The 16029-nt window shown below is 46.5% G+C and overlaps 1 protein-coding gene across 2 annotated transcripts in view; it reads left to right on the plus strand.

Annotated features, from left to right (window-relative positions):
* The window catches only part of LOC123757613 (uncharacterized), a 159940-nt gene that overhangs the window by 46389 nt on the left and 97522 nt on the right, over nt 1-16029 (plus strand). For both annotated transcript variants that reach the window (XM_045741423.2, XM_045741422.2), the window contains one exon: nt 8430-8551. In XM_045741423.2, the coding sequence (XP_045597379.1) occupies nt 8430-8551 (122 nt within the window). The remainder of the gene's footprint in view (nt 1-8429; nt 8552-16029) is intronic.

The raw sequence follows: 16029 nt of genomic DNA on the forward strand, positions 1-16029 counted from the left end.
GCGATCCCTGCCCCAGTTCCTCAGCTGATGGAATAGTGCATGGTTGTATGGCTCCAGCTCCGGTGACTTGTTTTCAGTGCTGCTCTTATGGTAGTCGTGTGAGCTGGGAGTAGTATTCTCAGGTACTCGGGCTGCATGTGCTTAGGGTCACCTTCCCTGAGTGGTATGTAAGTACCGCCCTTGGGCCTTGGGGTTGCCTTCCACAAGTCACCTTGGGTCTACCTCTGTTGGCTTTTCGCTGCTTGGCATTTGGCCGCCCCAAGTGTTTGGGGGTTTTCCTTCCTTGTTTACCTTGGGGTAAGTGTTAGTTATAGCACTGGTGGGGCGCAGGGTACTGCGTAGCTAGTTTTCACTTATAACAGCGGCCAGCTCTGTTCCCTCTGGGTACATTGTCCACTTGTGTGGTTTTTCTTTTATATTTGTTTTTGCCTGGTAGGTGGGTCTGCCTTGTGTCCCCCCCCCCCCTTATATTAGTGTCGTTTGTGTGGTGGCACCCTCTGCTTCGCCCTCATGGGTGGACACGTCCCGTGGGTTTGCAGTTTGCTTGGTAGTTTGGGGCGCCGGTTAGCAGTGCCCTGCCTGGGATAACCCTTAGCAGACCCAGTCTAGGGGCCCTAGGAAACCCTACTGGGGCTCTCGGGTCCGATAGTGGAGACCCTTGCGTCCCCTCTTGCTTTGTGCGAGTTGAGGGTTGCTCTGTTCCTTTGTCTCAGGGGTGACTCTCCTTGTTTTTGCCTCCATCATGCTGCCTGTTGGGTCGGTGACACATTCGACCCCGAGTCCTGCGAGCTTTGTTGCTTGTTCGTGACTCAATTCACCTAGTCTGCTGATGAATTCCCTTGGGTGCAGGCAGCTCGCGTGTTGCAGGGTAGGTTGTTGCAACGCGCTCGGGTTGTCGCTTCCCCGGATGCCCTGAGGCTGCCCCACTTTATGTAGGAACTTGGGTGTTTTGGTCGCTTCGGCCTTGGTTCCGTCCACGCCCCCTTGTTTTGTTCCCCCCCCTCCTGCTTCCGGCCCCTAGGCGTCTGCAGGCTTCGGGGTCGGGGCGGGGTTAGAGGTTTCTGAGACTTGGGTAGTTTCGGGGGTTGCCCCGTCCGGGGTAGCTGCGGAGGCATTCGAGTCTGTTCCTCCGGCCGATGCTCCGGGGTCTGACCAGTGGGCCCCTCTTTTTCCAGCTCTCTCGGCTGCCCCGGCTTTTTCTTGTGAGGCCGGGGCTTTGGAGGTTGACTCGGCCCCGGGGCCTGGTGTAGAGGCTCCTGTGGTTGGGGAGGAGCAGCCTTGGGGGCCTTTGGGCTCCATTGGGCCCCGCCTGGATTCCCGTCCTTTCGAGCAGGGCTTATTGTTGCAAGGAGTGGCGTTTTCTTTTTCCCCCTCTGCGTACGATTTGGACTTGGGTTCTGTTCCTCCCCGGGTTCGGTTCTGTGTCCCTGTGGTTTCTTCGGTTCCGTCTTCTGGAGGTTTTCAGCTACCCACATCTCTTCGCCTGCGGTGCGGTTGGCCTTTGCGGCTTACCTCCTGCGTGACCCGGAGTTAGCCTCCGTAATGGTTCCTTCCATTCTGGTCTGGGATGCCGGATTGGGCTCCTTGTCGCCGGTTGGGCTACTTGTCGCCAGTTGGACTACTTGTAGCCGGTTGGGCTGCTTGTGGCTGGTTGGGCTACTTGTAGTCGGTTGGGCTGCTTGTGACCAGTTGGGCTGCTTGTGGCCGGTTGGGCTGCTTGTGGCCGGTTGGGCTGCTTGTGGCCGGTTGGGCTACTTGTAGCCGGTTGGGCTACTTGTTGCCTTGTTGGGCTACTTTTCTTTCGTGTCCTGCGCATGCGCCGTGGGAGTTTGTTTTGGTTCTGGGCGGTGTGCACATGTGTTGGTGTTTTGCGTCCATTTTATCTCAGGGGGGCTTCGCCTCTTGGGGGTGTTCTGGAGTGCCGCTGTGGGGAAGTCACAAGGTTTTCCCTGCATTTTAAGGTGGGGGGAGCCTCCTTCACCGCTCCCCTCCTCCTCTCCGGCATGGGCACCCTGGCCGCCTCTGGTGACTACGTTCTCATCGGCTTGCGTCATGGCCCTTCAGCGCCTATGTTCTGCAGGTGAGTTGGTGCGGTCTGGCGTCTCCTTCGTCCTGACGCTGTTTTTGTTTTTGGAAGTAGGAGTGGGTGTACATACGTACTTGACGTGGAACGTAACAACCGAGGTGCTTGCTGCAGGGCTATTAGCCCATACGTGGCAGCTCTTGTTCTCACCACCTGATTCCTTCTATGGTTCACGGGTGACTGCGGGTGGCCTCTTGGCCCTTGCGAGGCGGCTCCAGCCTGTACTCATCCTGCCCCTCTCCTATGCTTGTCTAACCATGCTTGAGTTCGGGGCCCCGCCTCCACCTTGTTCCACGGTGCAAGGGTGGAGGTGCCTGTTCGGTGGTGCATTTTCCTGTGTCGAGGGTGTTATGTGCTCGCCTCCTTGTGCTTGCGGGGTTGGGCTCTGGCTCTTTGGTTCTGCTTCTCACCTGTCGTTCGCCTGATGTGCAGATTCTGTGCTTCCTAGGTGCTCTCGTCTCTGCTCTTGGGGCTGTGTATGGGGTCAGCCCAGGTGTGGGCTGCCTACTGTGTTCCATCGATTGCCTGTTACACTGCACACGTTTTCTTCTACCGTCCCTGTGGCTCGGTTGGGTACTCGGTTTCCGCCTGTGTCCCCTTGTGTGCCACTCGTGTTACGGTTTATTTTTTATCTTCCCTGTCGCTTCCTTGGGGAGTGTGGTGACGTTTTACTGCGATTTTGGTACTGTAGCTGCGTGTAGGGGTATGGTTGTGGCATTTTGTTCGGCCCTTCCGTGCTCCCTCTGGGGCCCTCCTTCCTTGCTGGTCTTGCTTTGCCGGGCCTGGTTTTTCCATGTTCCTTGGATTCTCTGTCCTCACCTCATTGTCCTCACCTCGTTGTGCTGGCTGGCGATGAGCTTGGGCTCTTAGTCTCGCCCCTCCCCCTGTCCCCCGCCTATTGTTCGCTTCGGTTCAAGTTCCAGAGCCCAGTGGGCTCCCTTCCTTAGTGTTTTTCACAGCTGCCTTGGGGTTTTTCTTGACGTTGGGGCTTTGGGGGACAGTTTGGCCCCGGGGCCTGCAGGGTGGGTTCCCGGGGCTGGGGTGGGGCTAACGTGGGGGGCTTCAGCCCCCTTGGTCTCCACCGAGGTTTTTCTACCCCTATGGGCGGGGCTTACGGTTTTGTGGAGTGGGGTTTTTCCGTCCCGCCTCTCCACATGAGCTTTTTGGGCGTCGGCCCCTCCCCGGGCTCGGTTCCTTGTCCATTCTGCCCGTTGCTTCCGTCCTGTTGGTGGGTGCTTTTCTACGGTTTTCGTCCCTTTTTTCCGGGACGGGACTTCTCCGTCATGTCCCCAACTTCTTGGGGGTCTGCATGACTTTTGGTTGCGGGTGCGACTAGGATTTTGTGCCTTCGTCCTTTGTGTTTGCTTCTTTTTATTCTCGGGACGGTTTTGCTCCTTCCCATTTTCTGGTACATCTGTCGTTGTTCGGTCGGGCTTCCCTCCGGTCCTTTCTAGGGCTTGTGGGTCCTCTTCCGGGCAGCTTCCGGGTGTTTGGCCTTCTTGTTCTTTTGGTCATATCTCTTCTCTTAGCGCTGTCTTGGCACTGCTCGTTTTCCTGGGGGCGATTTTACACATCTTAATGAGTGTCTTTTCGCTCCTGCCCTTCTGCAGGATGTTGGTGCGGGGCGGCTCTTTGTGCGGGTTTCTTCCACTTGTGGCGGTGGACTTGCGCGCTCGTGACTTTTTGGTTTCGGTCCTGCATTTCTTTTCCCTTCTGGAGCTGTCATCGGATTGGCTTGCGGAGGATGTAGTGGCGCTTGGGGACGTTCCTGGGGCTGGCACCTTGGTTTCTGCTGCTAGCTTTCGGTATTCATGTTCCTTCTGCGCCGTTTCGTAGGCTGTCTCGTGCGTTGTTTCACCTCCGGCGTGCCCATGCACTGCCTGTGCCGTCTTGGTCTTTGGTCAGGGTGCTCTCCTGTCTTTCTTCTCCTTGGTTTGTTGTGGCTCTTTCGGTTCAGGATTGCTTTGCTATGGCTCTTTTTCCTGTTGGCGTTGGCCTCTGGGGGGTCGTGTGGCGGAGCTTCATGCTCTTCTCAGGCGCAGTGGTTTTTTGTTCCTATGGTCGTAGTCATAGGTTTGTTCGTCTGCAGCTGTCTCCCTTTTTCTGGCAAGGGATGTGACTGCTGCTTTCCGGAGGGGTCCTTGGGTTGTTGTTGCTTGGGTTGTCAGGCTAGGGGTTCATCTTCTGTTGTGTCCGGTTGCAGCCCTCCGCCGTTATCTGGGCGCCACGGCTTCTGTGTCCGGGGACGCGCTTTGGGTTGATCCGGTTTCCCTTCTTCCCTGTTCATGGGTTCGGGTCTCGGGTAGTCCGCGGGGTTATTAAATCTCGCCAGCCTGCGGTCTATCCCCATGCCCATGTCGTTTGTAAGTTTGCTGCTCTAGTTGCTGTCTTCGGCGATGGGTCTTGGGCTGACATTTGGGCACGGGCACGTTTTTGGCGGTCGGGCAGTCCTGGCTGCGCTCTTCCTTGTGAACGTTGCTGGGCCCAGTCGGGCCTGTGTTGGTTTTGGTCTGCGGATGCAGCCTGTTGTCTCGACTTTGTGTTGAGGAGTGGAGCACCAATCGCCTCCCGGGTATGTCCCCTTGTTTTCTTAGGTAGTCTTTGGTGAAGTAGCTCCGAGGAGTCGTAGGGGCTCCCCCCAGAAAACCAGCGTTGAATGTAATGAAACGCCATTTTCTGGTTAAGTCCCGGAGGCTCCCCGGCACCTTCCTGTCCTCCGGTCGGCGTTTTTTATTTGGTTTTGATATCCAGCCTCAGAACTGGGGCAGGGATCGCCGACGCGGGGGTCTGGGGCTCCCTCTTCCCCCTCCCAGGGAGGGGGGAGCTGCGCAGACATGCGGCGCGGTTCATGTGACGTCATGCTTGTTAGTTCGTTTTTCATGGGGAGTTCTGTCCACTCGTTTGCCGATTTTTGTTGTTAACCAGAATAGGGGTTTGTTTTGTGGTGCTTACCTTTCTGGGTGCCTGTTCCAGTCGATGGCAGATATAGAATGCTCCAAATCACATGTGCAATTCTATGGGCCATTGCTCCCTGTGCCTCTGTGGGGGGGGGCCAGGTTCTTGCTCATGGTCCCCAGTAGGCCTAGAACTCCACCCACATCGACTGATGCAATATAGTAAGGGTATCCACATCAGCCATGGATAGCTCCGTGGAGCCTCCAGGACTCACCCAGAAAATGGCGTTTCATTACATTCAACGCTGGTTTTTTAATTATACATTAAATTTTTGTAATTATATTAAAGGTAAAGAGGAGTGCACTTATGGATGCAAATTGAATTGCAATATTTCATGAATGCAAATCTTCAAGAGTGAAACGTTCAGTGAACTACAAAAAAACTATTTGAGTTTGCTATTGACTGTGTCAGAGTAAATGGTTTAGCATTAGGGTAAATGAAGGTTGTGTTGTCAGGATATTTAAATGGCTTAACCTTTTAACTGCACAACATGCCTGCAGGCCTACGTCTGGGGTGCGCTACGCCCCTCCAGGTATTTGTATTTTTCACGTTCTATTCAAAACTCCCGTGGCTACATGGGGTTCACATCAGCTTCCTCAGGGCTTTTGTAAACAGACACCATCTTTAAAAAAAATAATGGTCCACATTCCCAGGTGTGAGAGCCTCAGTAGTGAGTGAGCAACCAAGGCTGGCGCTCGCAGCATGACAGCACAGCACTGCTGTTCAGCGTGTAACTACAGCATCGCCTAATAATATCAAAATATATATATAACCTGTATTATTTAGCCATGATAGTATTATAGAAGAGCTTGAGTGTAATAATGACTGGGTACATTGTTCAAATATCAGTGATTCAATGCTGTTCACGATGTTCACAGCGCTAGCCACATCACCACAGCATTATTTCGTCCATCTAGGAATCTTCAAACGACTTCTTAGGTTCATTTTCAAAATAAACTTGTGGTTAATTATTCATTTACAGGAATTAGTGATCAGGATTGTGGTTATAATTAGCGCTGTGCATAGTATTGTGGAAGGAGGAATTTTGGTGAGGGAGGGAGGAAGGGATATTGATATTGATAATTGAGATGGCTGCCTCCACTGTGTGTGGCAGCCACTCTTGTTTTGCTCACCATACTAGCTTCGTGGTTCGCTATGGGGAACCACGAAGTGTATAGTCTGTAAACAGTGTATAGTCTGTAAACAGTGTATAGTCTGTAAACAGTGTATAGTCTGTAAATAGATTGTATATATACATAAATTACCATGATACATGGTAAATATGTGCAACATATGTGTACACAAGTGTCATGCACGTAACACAGTGTCCTCGGACAGTACGGATGTTTTACTGCCATAATATAGTGTATGTGTTCATTATACATATGATTAGCACATAAAAACAAATAAAATGTATTTGGAACTGTGCGCAAAAAATGAACAAAAATATATTCGCGGCAACTCGCACGCTTTGCCCCGGGTACCCTACTGGCCCCGGGAACGTACGTCATGGGCGAACGGGAAATGATGATGTCACGCGCCAACTTACGGACCCCATAGCAGCCAAAGTAAGTACAATTTCAAAATTTTATTGACATACCCATACTGAGGGAAGAGTTTTTCACACTTTAAAAAATCTCTGTCTGTTATAAATACTGTTAATACTCTGTCAATCTGCAGAAATCTGTGGCTTAACCCTCAAACCGCTAGGGGCCCAAATGAAATTCACACCCACAGGCGCAACAAAAAAAAAAATTCCAAAAAATTCTTTCGTCTTATAGAAGTGTTCATTTTTGTTCCCTGATCACGGAAAAAATAACAAAAAAATCGTAGGTGGCATATTTTAGCCGCAATAGGGTAGGGAAGTGTGGCAAAAAAGGGGCGTTGGCAGAGCCTCCGCCCGAGCTGTCAGACGGCAGTTGCCACAAATATATAATTACCTAATTATTTCAATGTCTCTGATTGATTTTTTCTTAGTTTTTTTGCAGTAATATTATTCTATACAGTGAATTGTGGTATATTTATATTATAAAATGTGTGAACCATCGCTGTACTCAAAATTATGGTGTGCATATTAGTGATAAAATTATTATGTTCATAAAACAATAAACAAATAGTTTTGCTGTTGTTACACTATATACACAGGTTATATATAAGTATTTGCATGTTTTGTGCACCATAACGAACTACTAAGTTGGTCTTGTGAGTCAAAAAGCAACGAGGAGTGACCGCCAAACACCAGCGAGCCACTCATTGCCACTCCCTCCCTCAACACCACCTCGCTCACCCTCATTCACCTCCTACAATACTCTTTCTGTATTTATTCACTATACACAGACGTTATATATACGTATTTACATGTTTTGTTCACCATAACTTTACATCTAAGCTTGTATGGTGAGTAAAGGCCACAAAGACGTAGCTACTCACACAGTCAGCTGATCGGCGGCCGCCCTCAAGGCCAGACGCACTAATATTTGTCCTTCAACAATACTGTTTGTGGTGTTATTACGCTATATACACATATTATATATAAGTATCTACCTGTTTTATTCACCATACCTGAACAAATAAGCTGGTATGGTGCCCAAAGACTATTGTGGTCACCAGTAAACAACATGATAAGTCGTGCAGACGACGCCACCGCCCTCACCAAAATGGCGGCTCCCAACCTACTCCTCTTGCTGTTTATACCCTATATACACACGTTATATATATAAGTATCTACATTTGTGTTCACCATATCGAACCACAAAGCTGGTATGGTGAGTGCAGTCAATAAATGGTGGCCACACACAGTCAGAAGACGACGCCACAACCCTCCCTCGCACAGCCTTAACGCCTCCCTCCATGGAGCACAGCGCTAAATATCACCACAATCCTGCTATTATCAGAATCCTGGTCAGTTTTATCACAGTCAGGGGGCTTCAGTAATACTCTCACTGCTAAATAATAGCAGTATCATATATATTATGGTATTTGTAGGCGATGCTGTGGTCACAAGCTGAACAGCGGTGCTGTGAGCTCGTGCTGCGTGCGCCAGCCTTGGTGGCTTGCTCAATACTGACGCTCTCACACCCAAGAATGTTGGCCTGGATTTTTTTTCTAGGTGGCATCTGGCAACTATCGGTCGTGGCTGTACTATAGCTGCCCCTATCCCAGGCGGGGAGTTTAAATTATAGCGCTAGACACGAAATCATATATAAATGATGTGCGTGGTTTCGGTTTTGTCACTGATATCATTTATATATGATATGCGCGGTTTGAGGGTTAAAAGATACTTTGCTGATTTACAGTTATCTGTGCTGGTCTTGATATGAATTGACATGCAGTTATACCATATACCTGGTTTGGACTGTAGTGATTAAGTTGTACTCACTTTTCACAACAGGTATGGTACGACCGAAAGAATGATTTATTTGTCCTTAAGTGGATGGAGAACATGAAACTTGACTTTGCTGACAAGGAGGGATTCCTGAAAGCCCAAAGACTTCAGAACAAGGTTTTTGCTGAGTGAGTATTACTTGTAAGAGCTGGGGTTTTTAATCCTTAGGCCGCTAAGGGCATTTTTGGGCCTTCAACACCCACAGGTGCAACAAAAAAAAGTCCAAAAAATTCTTTTATCTCATAAAAGTGTTCATTTGTGAAACCTGATCGTGGGAAAAATTAAAAAGAAAAAATTGTAGTGTGCATAGGGTGGGGAAGTCGGGCAAAAAAGAGACGTTGACAGAGCAGGCACCAGACGAGGTCTGCTCCGCCCCAGCTATCAGACGGGAGTTGCCACAAAGATATTTTTACCTAATTATTTCAATGTCTAATTTTTTTTAGTTTTTTGTTCAGTAATATTATTAAATAGTGTTATGATATATATATATATATATATATATATATATATATATATATATATATATATATATATATATATATATATATATACATATATATATATATATATATATATATACATATATATATATCACGAAAATAAACACGTGATTAAGAATGTGACAATGTCAGACCACGGAGGAAAAATGAAACAGGAATTTCCTTAAGTACTTTCGTATATTAAATACATCTTCAGAAGGTGTATATACACCTTCTGAAGATGTATTTAATATACGAAAGTACTTAAGGAAATTCCTGTTTCATTTTTCCTCCGTGGTCTGACATTTCAGACCACGGTGTATATACACCTTCTGAAGATGTATTTAATATACGAAAGTACTTAAGGAAATTCCTGTTTCATTTTTCCTCCGTGGTCTGACATTTGTCATATATATATATATATATATATATATATATATATATATATATATATATATATATATATATATATATATATATATATATATGTCGTACCTAGTAGCCAGAACTCACTTCTCAGCCTACTATTCAAGGCCCGATTTGCCTAATAAGCCAAGTTTTCCTGAATTAATATATTTACTATAATTTTTTTCTTATGAAATGATAAAGCAACCCTTTTCTCTATGTATGAGGTAAATTTTTTTTTATTGGAGTTAAAATTAACGTAGATATATGACCGAACCTAACCAACCCTACCTAACCTAACCTAACCTATATTTATAGGTAAGGTTAGGTTAGGTAGCCAAAAAAAACTAGGTTAGGTTAGGTTAGGTAGGTTAGGTAGACGAAAAAACATTAATTCATGAAAACTTGGCTTATTAGGCAAATCGGGCCTTGAATAGTAGGCTGAGAAGTGCGTTCTGGCTATTAGGTACGACATATATATATATATATATATATATATATATATATATATATATATATATATATATATATATATATATATATAATAATAATAATAATAAGTTAACCTATACTCAAAATTATGGTGTTCATATTAGTGATTTAGTTATTATGTTCATAAAACAATAAACAAATAGTTTTGTTGTTATTACACTATATATATACACAGGTTATATATATATATGTATCTGCATGTTTTGTTCACCATAATGAACCACTAAGTTGGTATTGTGAGTCAAAAAGCAACGAAGAGTGGCCAGCACACACCAGCCAGCCAGTCACTGGCTCCCCTCCCTCACTCACCTCCTCATTCGCCAACATACTCCTCCCACCATACTGTTTTTGCTTTTATTCACTATTCACAGACGTTATATATAAGTACTGTATCTACATGTTTTGTTCACCATAATGGCACATCTAAGCTTGTATGGTGAGTTCAGGCAATAAGAGACGTAGCTACACACACAGCTGGTGGCAGCCGCCGTCACTGGTTCAAGGCCAGACACACTAATATTACTCCTCCAACAATACTGTTTGTAATGTTATTACACTGTATACACACATTATATATAAGTGTTTACATGTTTTATTCACCATACCTGTGCAAATAAGCTGGTATGGTGCCCAAAGACCATAGTGGCCACCAGTAAACAACATGACATGTCATGCAGATGACGCACTTTCCTCACCAAAATGGCGGCTCCTAACTTACTCCTATTCCTGTTATTGCACTATACACACATGTTATATATAAGTATCTACATTTGTGTTCACCATAGCGAACCACTAAGCTGGTATGGTAAGTCCAGTCAATAAAAGGTGGCTACACACAGTCAGAAGACTACGCCACCTCCCTCCCTCCCTCTGCATTACTCCTCCCACCATGGAGCACAGCGCTAAATACCACAACATTCCTGCTATTATCAGAATCCTTGTCAGTTTTATCACAGTCAGGGGTCTTCTGTAATAATATCATTGCTAAATAATAGCATGTACAGGCATACCTCAGAATAAGAGTTTAATCCGTTCCTGGAGACGCCTCGCCTTCCGAAAACTCGCATTCCGAAGTTAATTTCCCCATAAGAAATAAAGGGAAATGAATTAATCTGTTCCTGACTACCCCAAAAACCCCACATCAAACTAAATTTTTATACCTAATTTACCTAATTCATCTAAATAAACCTACAAAACTGTGTTCCAGTTATTACTTACCTTGCTGTCGAGTGCTGTAGGCGTATGGAAGATGGTGAGGAGGGGGGAGGAGGAGAGGAGTTACTGTTTGGAAGGGGAGTCCCCTTCCATAATCACATCACATAACCCCATGCCTTGTAACACTATGGATACCACTTCTCTTTCTAAATTTTTCAAACCAGCCCCTGCTTGCCTTAAACTCTTTCTTATCTGCATCACTCGTTGCAGGGGTATTCTTTAGAAGGTCTTCGTGCAACACCCTGGCTTTCTCACAAATAATGGCCTCCGAAACACTATCACCCCTCAACTCCTTGTCGTGTATCCAAATTAATAACAACTTTTCCACTTCTTCAAGTATTTGTGGTCTTTGTGCCGTTAATGTTCTTACTCCTTTTGCCACTTTAGCACCCATAATCTTATTTTTCTTCTTAAGTATAGTGCATATTGTTGATGTGGCTTTGTTGTACTGCCTACAAAGTTCAACAACACGTGTACCCTTCTCATGCTTCCGAATGATCTCTTGTTTCTCCTCTATTGTCATCCTCACATGAGCTTTCTGGCCTTTATCCTTACCACTGGCTTTCTTGGGACCCATGGTGAGATATATAATAACAAATTGTATAGACAAATCACCAAAAATCCAACAAAACACTGAAAATCCGCGAGAAGAATTGATGTGGGGGTAGTCACTGAGCGCGAGACAATAATAAACTGAGGGGCGGCGGGGCGGAGGGGCGACGATCGCCGAACCGCCACGCGCTAGGTCGGCTGTACGCGTATCAACAAACTCGCGTCCAAACTCGCCTCCCGAAGTAACCATCGCCTTCCGAGACAAATTTTTGGAGTAAATACACCTCGCCTTCCGAAAACCTCGCATACAGGGACAATCGCATTCCGAGGTACCACTGTACATATATATTTTGACATTTTTAGGCAATGCTGTGGTCACAAGCTGAACAGCGGTGCTGTGAGTTCATGCTGCGTGTGCCAGCCATGGTGGCTCACTCAGTACTAAGACTGCCACACCCGGGAATGTTGCCCACAAATTTTTTTCTAGGTGGCATCTGGTAATTATCGGTCATGGCTGGACTATAACTGTCCCTATCCCTCGTTAGGCATTTAAAATCGTGCGCTAGAGCTTCAATCGTTTATATATGTATTGCGCAGTTTCGGTAAACTTACTCCCATCATCTATATATGTTTTGCGCGGTCTAAGGGTTAAATAGGTAATTTTGGTTTGTTATATATTTTTATTAGATTGGTATGATTAAGTCTACATATCTTAATCTTGAGAAGTATTTACCTCTTGTTATTGAATAGATCTTCAGATGTTGTAATGTTTTAGCTATTATTTATTGTTACATATAAAATATTAATATCAGGACAATAACAAACTCTGCTCTCAGACAACACACAGCTTCCCTGTTTAAATCCCTAAACATGCTAAACATAAATTCACTCCATACATTCTCTTGTGTTAATTACATTTATAAAACCCTTTTTTTTAAGTGCAAACCCTGTACTGAAACTCTTCCTTGACAGATGTAACAGAACACATAATCATCACACCAGACATAAATATCTCTTTGATATCCCCAAAGTCAAGCTGAATCTGTGTAAACACCCTATGCAAATAAATGGCCCTAGTCTATGGAACTCACTCCCTAAATTCAAATTCAAATGTTTATTCAGGTAAAGTACATACATACAGGGTGTGATACAAATATTGATGAATTTATAGATAGACCTAGTACATACAATGCCTAAAGCCACTATTGCACAAAGCGTTTCGGGCAGGAAAACACTAAAGACTAAAATTTAATACTAATTGAGATTAAAATATAAAATGTGTTGAGAAAATATAAAAATAGAGAAGGGGGAAACATGGCAGAATAACAGCAAAAAATACAATTTGGTCGACAAACAGAATTGTTTAAAAAAAAGAAAGCAGACATGGGTTGACATTATAGGGGTAAGGTAGGTTACAGGGAGTTAATTAGGTAGTGCATAGTTTTTATCATAAACTGGTTGAGAGAGGTACAGTCTTTAACATGATTGGGAAGGTCATTCCACATTCTGGGTCCTTTGATTTGTAGAGCATTTCTACTTTGATTAACCACTTAACTGCGCCAACTGAGTTTTCTCCGTCGGCGGGAAACTGCGCCAACCGAGAAAACTCATTTTGATTTTTCGTAACCAATTTTAAATGTGTACGAGGTTGGTTGTGTACGAAATGGACTCTTAGGACCTCAAGTGAGAGGCAGCCATCTTGGAAAAAAATCCCAGAATGCCCTAGGGCTGCTGGCTGGGTTAGTACTGAATGAGCAACCATGGGTGGCACACGTGCCTCTGGCTCCCAAACACTTGTCCGACGCGGAGTTGAAAGATAATGCTCTGTCGGTGAAATTCAAACCTTATTGTTTGAAGAAGATAAGGGTCATAATATTGGGGAAGCCAGGCGCAATAAGGACCTAACACAAAGGTCAGATGCAAGTGATACAGCACCTATGAGGACGAAATAGAGAGCGTATCCAGTTGTAGCTCTGAGCGTCACCCTTGCAATCCTATGCTATTTATTTAGATGATGCTTAGATGAATCGTTTTCTGTGTTCAGTGATGATGCATCTGATACAAATAGCATAGATGAACAGTGTTAGCGGCTTCCATGGTGGTGTTTTCCATAGATATTTTCAAGAATACCTGAATCTCTTCCCAACTGACGGACACTCTTGAGCCTAGCTGAATCTCTTCCTGACTGACGGATACTCTTGAGGTAAGCTGAATCTCTTCCTGTGTGGGACCATACAAAGCGATCTTTTCAAGACTACCTTACAAATTGATCTTTTCCTATAATCTTTTCAATACTACCATATGCTTTACAAGCTTGGTTACATACAACTTTCAAGTTCTAAAGCCAAGGGTGTAAGTGAGTGCGTTATTTGCAAGCACACAGAATGAAGAAACAGGAAGCGAAAATTTATCTGTACATGGTGCACTGAGAGCGAAGTTGCGCTGTGTACCATGGGCTACTTCGTTGATTATTACTCACTTCCGAAGTACTGAGTGTGTAGTACAGTGTGTTACTGTGTAAATAGTGTGTGAAACTGTACATATTGTAATTTTAGTGATTTTTTAACAGGTAATATGCGACAATAAACATTTATTGTGGGCACATTACTGACACATGTATCACAGTTCCATGGAACATTATGAACGTTCTACTGTATACATATTGTAAAGGACACAAATATGCATCATATACGATAAAAAAACAAATAAAACCGCATTGGAAATACATAAAACAAATAATTGAAAATATATTTGTGGCAACACCCGGTGCTTGAATGGCCCGCGCGACCGTGTCTGGGCGAGTCACGCACGGGCGACCAGGCCCTGATGACGTCACAGCGCAGAAGTAACTTATCTAGGTAGTGGAATGACGTCTTGCCTGACATAGGAGTGGAACGCATCACTTTTCCACCTGCCGACTGCTCTGATTGCTGCCGGCGCAAGGCCATCCTTGGACATCTGCGTGGCCCTGCCGATTCTGAAGGAGTGAGGAGCATAATCATTTGGAGGCAGTCCTAGTGCTCGAGTGGCAGCACGAAGCACCCTTGTGAAATCTTGTCTGGTGACCGGGGCGCCCTTTTCGTCTAGGAATATAGGTCCTGGTTCCATGCCCCGTCGTCCTATGTAGTTCGCCATGGCACGGACCGGGCAGTACTTGCTGTAGGGGTCTGCACTCAGGTTTAAAGTGGGGGTACGACTTGCACTGTGCTTGTAGGAGGCAAACGCGATGTCGATCCCTGTCCGTGATTAAGTTAACTGGTCCAAGCGTAGCGTGTGTTGCCCCTTCCCTGCATAGGTCACCTCCCCTGGCAGTAGGCAGGCGTAGAAGGTGAGGGAGAAGAGCGCTCGGTAGCAGGTCTTCTCGTAAGTTGAGCAGCAGACACCTCGCAGGGCCCCCAGTAGTCGATGCAGTAGTCGTCTGGTCACGGGCAATCGTCGTGCGGGGAGCCGTTGGGCCTTGTTGCGCGCTCCCTTAAGCAGTTGTGTGACTAGGAACTGGCAAGTAGGATCCTCCCTATCCATGCAGCTTGAACATGAAGGCGATTGCCGCGAGGTAAGCGCTGAGAGAGCGGAAAGCCAAGCCCCGAGACAGCAGCGACTGCAGGAAGTTCGCCAGGGTCGAGGACGAGGCCTCAAAGGGACACTCCCGTCTCCTGTCGGCCGATGCGTACGCCACATACTCCACCCACTTATGTTTATACGTGCGCCGTGTCGCGGGCTGCAGGGAGTCGAGCAGCGTCCTTACAGTTTCAGGGTGAAGTTGCAGGGCAGAAGGTGCTGCAGGATGGTGGTTGGCTTCTCGGCGAGTCCTGCGTCTCGCAGGAACGAGGGTGGCAGTACCTGCTACCAGGAAAGAGCGTCACAAACCCGGTTTACCTTGCCCGGGAGGTGTGAGGGAAGAAGCGTAATATTATGTGTGAGCAGGAGGATTACCAGTGGCCGGACCAGTTGCATGAGGAGGGGGCACCTGGCGGACAGAGATTGCAGCACATTTACCACAGCAGTGTTGTCGGACCTACACACAAGCCTCTTGTTTGCTAACACTGGTGCAAAGATGGATATCCCCATGTAGAAGGGGTAAAGTTCGAGGAGCGCAATATTGAGCCGGCTCCTGGCCGTAGGCCAGGTACCCCCTGAACCAGGTCGCTCCGAGTGTGAGTCCGTAACCCTTTGAGGAAGCATCCGCACACATCGCGAGGGGCGTGGCACACCCCCATCCACCGTCTGGTGGAAAAACCGTTATCCCATTAAATGCGCCGAGGAAAGTGTGCCAGGCTCCCAAGTCGAGCTTCGCCTCCGCGTCCAGCAGGCAGAGGCGTGAGGGACGTTGTACACCTCATGTGAGCGGGTGGAGTTGTCGGAGGAAGGCCCGTCCCCCCGGTATGACTGTCGTGGCAAATTGCAGTTTGTCGATAATCCCCTGCAGGTCCCGCAGAGGGAGGCTCTCGGCCCCTAGGGCGTCT

Source organism: Procambarus clarkii, chromosome 19, assembly GCF_040958095.1.
Source record: "Procambarus clarkii isolate CNS0578487 chromosome 19, FALCON_Pclarkii_2.0, whole genome shotgun sequence".
Classification (NCBI taxonomy): domain Eukaryota; kingdom Metazoa; phylum Arthropoda; class Malacostraca; order Decapoda; family Cambaridae; genus Procambarus; species Procambarus clarkii.